The sequence below is a fragment of the Hyperoodon ampullatus genome, assembly GCF_949752795.1.
Source record: "Hyperoodon ampullatus genome assembly, chromosome: 6".
Classification (NCBI taxonomy): Eukaryota; Metazoa; Chordata; class Mammalia; order Artiodactyla; family Ziphiidae; genus Hyperoodon; species Hyperoodon ampullatus.
In genome coordinates, this window is record NC_136919.1 from 82,153,532 (window position 1) to 82,164,024 (window position 10,493).

At 40.1% G+C, this 10,493-nt stretch overlaps 1 protein-coding gene across 1 annotated transcript in view; it reads left to right on the forward strand.

The window, feature by feature from the left end:
• The window catches only part of RORB (RAR related orphan receptor B), a gene marked incomplete at both ends in the record, with an annotated part of 63,097 nt that extends 52,846 nt beyond the window's left edge, over window positions 1–10,251 (forward strand). Inside the window, one exon of the mRNA XM_079706113.1 lies at window positions 10,096–10,251. Within this exon, the coding sequence (XP_079562239.1) occupies window positions 10,096–10,251 (156 nt within the window). The remainder of the gene's footprint in view (window positions 1–10,095) is intronic.
• Between the last annotated feature and the right edge of the window lie 242 nt (window positions 10,252–10,493).

Consider the following 10,493-nt stretch of genomic DNA (forward strand, 5'->3'; position numbering starts at 1 on the left):
TACTCTAGGATTCTTTCAAAATGAAGTATCTCAGGGGCAAAATGCATGGACCATGCTATCCATTTCGTGATTCAACTTAATTAAAAATAGTGATCTTTAAGAAGAATACTGAGAAAAGTTGTTTACCAAAGTAAAATGATCATAAGAGGACAAAGGAATTTTCTAATGATATTCAGTGTTATTTTTAGATTCTAAAGTATCTTAAATTTCTTAAGAATTGGAATTTTTTTAGAGGTTAAACAACTAGGAAATGGAGCCTATCCTTAGTTAAAGATGATAGGAATCCTACTCTTTATATTTTTATCATTAAAACCCTCCCACTCTGCTCTTGAAGTTCTTTATTTTAAAAAAGGGGGAAGACTCTGTTAGAGATACTATCAGATTTTACTTTGCACATACAGAGTACTGCTATAAAAAACCTCCATGAGTTAAATATGCTGCTTCATTATGGTAACATTTTGTTAAAATTAACACATCACTAGGAAGAACATTTCTACACTGTAGAGTGATAGTTCTCTTTGGTGCAACTTTTCACTTACCATGTGGGCAAGGACAAATCTCCTGCTCTCCACACCTCAGTTTTCTCCCAGGTAAGAGCAAAACTTCTATATACATAAGCAAAACTTCAGATACACTGGGCAGAAAACACAGTAATGTGGATATACGCATCTGTCTCTGTAATTGCTCCATAGCATATATGCATAAATACATCTGGTTAGTTAATGTGGGCAGGGAGGATGTTTCCTGCATTTGGGATCTCCCAAAGACTTTGGTTCCTATATTTACCACCCTAAAAATTAAGAACTTAATAAAATCCAGAGTTAGACAAAAGTTGTTGCTATTCTGCTTAAGGGGATCATCTTCTTGTCAGAAAACCGTGGTTTCATCATCTCTAAAAGGAAGATCATAATTTCTTACTGCTATAGAGATGTGTAGGTTCAAATGAAATATTTCCACTGCATAAATTCTAACACACTGTGACATGGTGATTATTACACTTCCCAAGAGAAGAACCCTCATGCTTATACCATTTTCTACCACCTGGTATCCTGGTGGTGGTCTGAGGTATTTGGGGTAGAAAGGGGAGAGAGAAATTGAAGATGAAAGATATTTAATAGCAAGAAAAAAAATTAAAACACCAAGTGAAGTCAGCTTAACTCTCTTTTCTCCATCCTTAGTGGGAAAAGTATACAATTCTTTTCTTTAAGTTTTTTAAAAGTTTTTTTTTAAGTATAATTAACATACATTCTTTAGCCTTAGGTGTACATCATAATGATTCAATATTTGTATATATTGTGAAATGAACACCACAGTAAGTCTAGTTAACATCCATTCAATTCTTTTCTTATGGAAAGAGAATGTTGCAAAGCTGGGAATCAGAGAAAGCATTAGGATTATTTCTTACATAAAACTCACTGGAGCCAGATGACAAAGCATTGCTTCCACTGATCATGTGTGGATATTGAGTTTTTGTGGGGACCCTTCGCTGTAACAGTCATCATTTTGATAGGATGTTCTGTGAACTAATGTGGAGGGACCATGAAAAGGAATGAGAACTGGATTCTCATTTATCCCAGCTCTGGACCGTGTGGTTTTGCATAAGTCACTCCATTTGTCTAAGTCTCAGATTCAACTGTCATGTCCTGAGGAAGGGAAGAGGGTGAGACAAGTCTCTTGAGTTCTGACTGCTTTAATACTTTAAGGACAAAGGTGCCATTGACATATAGGGACACCCTCTCACCAAACCCACACTCCCCAGAAGGAATAAATAGCTTTATTTAAACCTAAGAAAAACTATGCTACCCTCCCACAGATTCTTTTCATCTTTTCAGAAATTTCTTCTTTTCCTTCATAGTCCTGGAGCTCTTCTGCCTCCACAACGCCTCTAAAACAGTGACCCCTCTGGGGAATCTGGCGAACATCATGAAACTTATCTCTAGAAAAATGTGCACATACCCAACTGTTGTATTCAAGTCCAGCGGTTCAGGTTACATCCCCAGTAGGTGGGTAGATCTGCCTTCTGTGCAGTGTGCAAAGAGTGTTTATGCCACCGACCAGTTTGACCCTGAACAGGTGGAGCAGACTTAGGTGAGGTGCAGGGTTCAGACATAGTCATTATATTTCATCCTAAAAAAACTGTCTCCAATACACTTTCTGCATGCCCACTTCCTGAAATTAAAGTTCAAGTAGCAGTGCCTTATACTTTTGACCAAACCTGGACCTAGGGAAGATTTGAAATTCAGGAATTCTTATCCATTAACTAGAAGGAAGGTCTCAACCCCTATATGTTAATCAGTTTGTTTGTTTGTTTGGGGTAGGAAAAAAAACCCTATTAAAGAGTTTAGTTTCCTCTCCTCATGACCATAATAATAACATGTAGCATATTTATAATAAACCATCAGAACCACTGGCTGCTTAGTCACCTTGGACAAGGGACTTAACCTCTCTGTGCCTCAGTTTCCTTATTTGTAAAATGTGATTAAAGATAGTATCAATGTCATATGGTTATTTTAAGGACTAAATGAGATCAAATATAAGCAAGCTGCATGGTTCATCACAGATAGTATGTAAGTGCTGTTGTTGTAGTTGCTGTGGACAGAAGAAATTTTGTTTCGGCAGGGAAATATTTATCCAAGAAATGGGTATATTTGAGCTAATCACTGAAGAATGATAACTATTTCAAAAGATGGAAGTTAGGGGCTTAGGGAGGTGGAGTATGACATTCCAAGAGATGGGGGCAATGATATAGATGTAAGAAAGTATAAGGTATAGGCAGGCTATGAATAATAGTTAGATTTGGGTGGATCCTGGATTTAAGAAGTGAGGAAATGAGGTCACACTGGTCACTTTCACTAAAGCTCGTGGAAAAAAATACATATACATGTAATATGTATAGAATGTATGTGTATATGTATATGCATGTATACATATATATTTTTAAGCCATATGACTGGGGGAGGCAGCCCATCTGTTTTCTGGGCTTCAGTTTTCTTGTCTCTGAAATGAGGAGGTGGGACTGGCTGGTCGTTAAGTTCCCTTCAGTATAATATTCTTTGACTCTAAAAGAGAAAAATAAAGGTTCCTTCTGATGTCTTCTCCTGCCTTCCAGTGCTCTGTCCCGTGCGACAGTTTTAAGGACTCTTTAGATGTTCTGCCGCAACTCTAAGTGAATAAATAGAAGGATTTCTACAAGTCTTGCAGATTCAATTAGTTCTATGGTAATTGAATTTAGGGTGATATTCCAATCCCAAAGCTGTGAAGCATACACTGTTTATAAAGCCTGCGTCCAGGGGTCAGCATTCCCATCAGGCTTTCCGTTTCTAGCATAACAATAACAAAACTATATCATCAACAAGGGGAATTTGTCTTTCTACTGTAACAGTACCAGGTTACTAAATAAAAGCTTAGGGCTTCCCTGGTGGCGCAGTGGTTGAGAGTCCGCCTGCCGATGCAGGGGACACGGGTTCGTGCCCCGGTCCGGGAAGATCCCACATGCCGCGGAGCGGCTGGGCCCGTGAGCCATGGCCGCTGAGCCTGCGCGTCCGGAGCCTGTGCTCCGCAACGGGAGAGGCCACAACAGTGAGAGGCCCAATTAGCTAAAAAAAAAAAAAAAAAAAAAAAAAAAAAAAGCTTAGAAGAGGGAAGGCTTACACAGCCCTATTTTACACGTTAATAATTGAAATATTACCTGAAAGAAATCACTCCTGGTCACTCTCACTTTACTAGTGCTATTAAGATACAGATTTAGAAAAAAAAAAAAAAGCCATATTGACTCATAGATAGGGTCTATGGAGCGAGCACGGATTGAGAGATTAGTGAAAACTGCCAAGGGTCATTTACATTGATTTTCATTGCTTGCTCAGTGAGATCTAAAGAGACTATGTCATGATTAATAATGGGATGTTTTTGCCTGAAGCCTACTTATTCTTCGTTCAGGACACTAGGTGTCACATTAGAATTCCTAGTAGGTGGGCCTAGGGATTCATCAGTTTAATCTTAAACAACAGTCTGTCCAGTCAGCACTTAAGGGGTCCTAGTTCAGATGATGTGGCCTTGTGGTCTGAGCCTCCTTGTTCCCCTTCATATTTGGTTAGGAATTTGTTTTATATTTAAATTTTCTATACTTTCTTAAAGTATAACATACATGCTGGAAGTTCTTAAATCCTAAGTGTTTAGTTCAGTGAATCATCACAAAGTTAACATACCTGTGTAACCACTGCCCATGTAAAACTGGGCACTCCGGGAGCCCTGCTCAGGTTTCCTCACATGGTATATACACTGTAAAATAATGCAAGAGTCAAAATTATAAAAAAAACAGTTCAATAGATCATCCAAGTTTTAAAATTCCAAATCGATACTCAAGAAACACAGCTTTCTCATGGAATAGTTTTCTACTTCAACCTACATGTATATTGAGCATGTACTGTATGCCAGATGCAGAGAAGGGAAAGGCAAATAACACATGGTCTTGGCCCTTTAGCGGTTTCCTTGAGGGATTCCTGTGAGAGACCAGATTATTTCAATCCATTTTAGCCATTTATAGTTTGCTGGTATACACTACAGGTCCAACACCCAGAAATTTCAAGGGTTGTCCATCGGACTAATGGTCTATAATAAGAAGAGAGGTTTTGATGTTCCTCCTCACTCATCAAGTTGCAAGTCGATGTATTAGTTAGGACTCTTGGGTTACACATAACAGGAACCAGCTCACACCAGGTAAAGCAAAGAGAAAATAATAAACTAATGGAGAGAAATCTCATCTAAGGTAAAAAAATTCAGCCCCCATTCAGGAAACACTAGGACAAGGAATTAGGAAGCCTTCAGAATTCTCCATCTCACAAGTTTCTCTCTCTTTATGTATATCTACTTTATTCTTCTCCCTCTCTGAACACCAGTTTTCTCTGCTTCCCTGAAATATGGGTAGCTCTTAGCTCCAGCTCCTTAGGTCACTCATAGTTTCTGCTACATTTAGAAAGTAACTTGCTGGCTCACCGTCTGATTCCAAATTCCAACCCCAGTTAAACCAAATGTCCACTTCCACTTTAGTCAGCCATTCCCTGAGAAAACATGCCATACAGTGTGGATGCCAGCATGGAGTAAGGATGGTAAGAGAGGGCTGTGACCTGAACAGATACCTCCAATTTGGTATTAGAAATCTAGGCCAAGTGTCTAGGTTTAGCTGAACCCAAAAACCCAAAAAAGAAGTGAGTGGGGAATTTCCTGGCAGTCCAGTGGTTAGGACTCTATGCTTCCACTGCAGGGGGCACGGGTTCGACCCCTGGTCGGGGAACTAAAATCCCGCATGCCGCACAGCCAAAAACAAACAAAGAAAGAAGTGAGTGGACAAGAGAAATGGACGTATGTAACCTCACCTTAATGTGTCCTGTCTTTATCGGTGCTTCTGAAGTTTCTTCCACTTTGATCAAGCCATTGTTCACTTCCTGCTTCAGGTTGGAGGGCATCTTGATGGCCTGGAAGCCCACATGAACACAATCCTTAGTTTTCACCTCTGCATGTTCCATTCTTCCAACATCAAATGTACCAGCTATAAAATTGTGGATTTTCTCATAAAACCACCCTCTGGAAAGAAGCATAGGATTATTATCTCTTCTCCAACAGCTGCCTTTTCTTCTTGTAGACCCCTGTAGGTATAAGCTAAAGCTTCCTTCTTACAAGAAATGTTTATAAGAGAGAGATGAGTGTGAAAATGCCTTTTTATAGACCGTCTGTCTACTCCTGCTATGGAGATTATTTAAACATGAAGAAATTTCATGATGATTTGAAATCGACTGCCCCCTCCATCTCCAAGTGCTTCTGGATCACCACCCCAGCTGTTTAAAAAGTTGTTGAGCCATTAACTGCTGCTGAGGTGAGCTCCCTTTGACTTGGGGGTCCCCCAGCTGCAGTATATAATATTAATGAGCAGTAAGTGACTGCCTGATGCTTCCTCCACCAGGCCCTTCTGGGCTCTGACAAGTGCTACCGCTGCTTCCTCATGGCCTCATGGCCTCCTGGCCATGGTGCCTCCAGAGTGATGGATGCCCCTGGCAGCACTTCTATTCCCACAGCTAATTGGATGCCTTGAAATCAGCCCCTCCTGAGAGCACAGAGGTTGGGGAAGCTCTTTGTCTTTTTCGGTGTTCTTTGCTCAAGTGGTCCCAGTGCTCTATAACAAAAAGCATTTGTCACCATTCAACCCATTCTACAGATGAGCAACAGGATAGGATTGAAATCCCCTAAAAGAGGGAACTAGATCCTGAACCAGACTTTCTTAAACCTAGTTTTGGGAAGGAAAGAAGCAGGAGTCCATATTTACTTTCCCAAACCAAACCCGTGGTTAAATATTTCCAATAAATGAACAACGGTGGAATGATTTTGGCCATCCTCTTATACATTTAATTTTTCAACCACCCATTCTCTAAAGGAGCAGAAAACTGCTTTAAGAATTGTAATACATAGAATTCTACTTTATGAATCACAGTTTACTAAATGAGCAACTTACTTTAATTGCTACAAGAAAATAAAAATCAATATGATGTTGCTTTTCATTTCAATAAAAGTAAATGGCTGATTTTCCCCATGCATTAACCCACAATATACAGAGACTCAGTTTTGGGTGCTTGGTTAGCGGCTAAGCTGGTTTCTTGCCCTCCATGTTATTTGGCTGAACAAGCATGACCTTGACCATTTCTCTCCTTGAGGGAAGCATTATGTGGGAATGACACATGACATCTAACACAGATATTGCCAGGATGGGCCAGGCACTCCATAGATAGTTTGTGTTGACTCATTTAACCCTTACAACAACCCTCCGAGATAGGGACTGTCATAATGGACATATGACAGATAAGGAAGCTGAGAGGTTAAGTGACTTGCCCAAGATCACACAGCTGTAAATAGCAAGTCTGGGATTCAGACCCAGACAGTCAGGCTTGAAAGCCCATATTTTTATCACTAGACTAATTCTCTTTATGTAGTATTTGTGTCTCATAGGGAACTCAGGAAATTTCATTATTTGTCTCTCACCAAACTAACAGAACCAAACAAATGAAACCTTCCCTCCATGGCTCACGGGCCCAACCGCTCTGCGGCATGTGGGATCTTCCCGGACCGGGGCATGAACCCGTGTCCCCTGCATCGGCAGGCGGACTCTCAAGCACTGCGCCACCAGGGAAGCCTATGATAACTTTTTTATCGGCCTCCTGAAAAGAAGCTAACTTGACACCCCGTTACCGGGACTATTTCTAATATGATAAAGAATTTACTCATCAAAGAATTTACTTTGAAAAACAGTTGTAAATTTATGAGATTTGAACCTCTTAAACAGTATTTCTCAAAGTCTGTTCTATGGACCCAGTGCACCAGCATCCTCAGGATATTTGTTTCAAACATGAAATCTGAGCTCCACACCTAGACTTCGTGAAACAGAATCCCTAGGAGTGGATCCCGTAATCTGCATTTTTAGGAAGCACTCCAATGGTTCTGTGCACACCAAAGACTGACAAGCATTATAGAGTTGCATCTGGATGTTTTAGGAGCTCCACACATCATCAATTCAACTGCAGATGATTATAGAAAGCTTTCAAAGGCTCTCTGCGTTCAGTAGCTATTTCAGGGAGAATTGTAATGTGCAAGAAGTGTTCCGAAATTGTTGCAGTCTCCTTCTGTGTGAACCAGCTGGTTAAGAAAGCTTGAATAATTTCCCAAGGGACTCTAGTTAAAGTGGACACTTGTACACTCTTTACCTATGAAAATATAGAAAAGACATGGCTTTCCACCCTGGACTCAAAGGGAATCTTTCAGAATGGGATTCTGATAATTTTTCTTAAAACCCTTCGAAAGACCTTAGCAGAGACTATGAGACCTAGCATAATCTGACCAAGCAGCCTCCGCAGCTTTATCCTTGAACATGCTCACCCACAATGAACTTCCTTCAGTTCTAATAGCACCAATGATCCTGGAACATATTATGTACCCCCAGCCCCAGCATCTAGTTATCTATTCCTCTCCCTTCAGAGCCCAGCTTAAATGGTCCTTTCTCAGAAGTGCCTGCCTTGAAGCAGTCAGAGCATTCTATTATCTACCACTTGTCCTAGCATCATTCCTCCATGGCACTCACCAGTTTTTCGGTCTGCTTTTGACTGTGTGGTCACTTTATTCATCTGTCTTCCCCTATAGACGATAAGCAAAAACAGTACGGTTTTGTGAATTCTGGTGTCTAGTAGAAGTGTCTGCTACCAGTTTAAATACCTCATAATGTTGGAGAGAAAGTCCTGATTCTCAGTCTAAAATTTAACATCCATTCTATAAAGATTTCATGATTTTTTTTTCATTTCTATCCCTATCATTAAATAGCAGTGGAACTAGAAAGTCTGAACCCCAGGGCTTCCCTGGTGGCGCAGTGGTTGAGAATCTGCCTGCCAATGCAGGGGACACGGGTTCGAGCCCTGGTCTGGGAAGATCTCACATGCCGCGGAGCAACTAGCCCCAGGAGCCACAATTACTGAGCCTGCGCCTCTGGAGCCTGTGCTCCGCAACAAGAGAGGCTGCGATAGTGAGAGGCCCGCGCACCGCAATGAGGAGTGGCCCCCACTTGCCGCAACTAGAGAAAGCCCTCGCACAGAAACGAAGACCCAACACAGCCATAAATAAATTAAATAAATAAATAAATAAATAAATAGAATTAAAAAAAAGAAAGTCTGAACCCCAGACTTCTTTATGTGTTCTAGATCCCTTTAATGAATATGTCAACAAGTCTAATCCTGATGCTATTTTTAAAGTTGCTTATAGTGTGGTTATATAGTCATTAGTTGTTAAAAGGAAAGTTAATAAAAGAGTGGAAATTTCTGATTTTGAAAAGCCACAAAGTAACTAATTATCTGTTTCCTCCTTTACTTCAAAGGCTGAAATGGTTTCTTATTATTGAATAGGGTAGGGAGCCAGTGAGCCTAATTGGTGATTAGATGGGTTTTTACTTAATTTTATCATCACTTTCAAGTGTACCCTTGGTCAGCTGTATGAACTATCAAGTTTATTGTTTGTAAAAGTATTATCTATATGAGAACATTTCTTATTCCCACAGTAATTTGATCACAATGACATTTGGTCTTAAGCAATTTTGACACTGAATGATGGATTCTAAGTGTTCCAAAATTATAAATGTGTCAAAAGCTAGAATTGTTCAGAACCTAAGACCTAACAGCATTTAACAAACTGTGGATATTTTAAATTATTAAAACAGTCTTCTGGGTATTTAAACTCAAAAAATTACATTCTACATGATACTTATATATCAAAACCTAACAATTATAAGTGGATATTCTCCCATGAGTTTTTGAAACACCTCCTTAAGGAAGCTGAGTGCCAGTGACTTCCCAAATTCTCCCTTGATTAAATATAGGTTTCATTTTACTCATTACGGTGGGAAAGGATTAGAGAGCTACCGGCAAGCTAGTGACCTTGACAGAAAAGCAGTCCAGATCATTGTGAGTTACATGTCGTATGATTTAGGTTACACCTTCCAAAACTAAACAATCTGATATTCACATTATTAAAAAATCTATGGGAAATGATAGATAATAATATTAGCTAACAATTGTATTTCATGCCTACAGTATTCTTAACACTTTCACACGAATTTCCTCACTCAGTTTACACAACGACGCGATGAAGTACGTGCTACAAGTAAGCCCATTTTACAAACGAGAAAACTGAGACATAGAGGATGTCACAGCCACACGGCCATTTAGCTATTTTAGAACCAGGATTCCAACTCAGTCAGCCTGCCGAGAGAGCACCCCTCCTAACGATTAAACTAAACTACCTCCCATACCTACTTTATATAAGAACAGTGAATTAGGAAGCTTGGTCCTGCTTTCTTTCCCTCTCTTTATTTTCTCGTTAGAGAGTCAGGGAGGGAGGTGTTTTGTTTTGTTTTGTTCTAAAGGAGAAGCTGAAAGTGAGCCTTCTTTCTTTTTGAACATCTTTTTCCAAAGCCAGTTCCCTTCATCTGAGGCCAGGAAGGACACTGATTCAGGAGACAGAGCACTAATGAGCTTCCCCCTTTGTCTCCTTCCCTGTCTCTCCACTCTGCAGTTAATAGCCAAGATACCAACCATCACGGCAGTTTGCAACTTGCACGGGGAGAAACTGCAGGTATTTAAGCAATCGCATCCAGACATAGTGAATACACTCTTTCCTCCGTTATACAAGGAGCTCTTTAATCCTGACTGTGCCACCGTCTGCAAGTGAAGGTGACGAGCGAACTGTCTCATAGTCATGGAATGCAGCACCATTAAGACAAAAGCAATGTGTTCATGAAGACTTAAGGAAAATGTCACTACTGCAACATTAGGAATGTCCTGCACTTAATACAATTATTTTTCACCGCTACAGTTTGAAGAATGTAAATATGCACCTGAGTGGGGCTCTTTTATTTGTTTGTTTGTTTTTGAAATGACCATAAATATACAAATATAGGACACTGGGTGTTA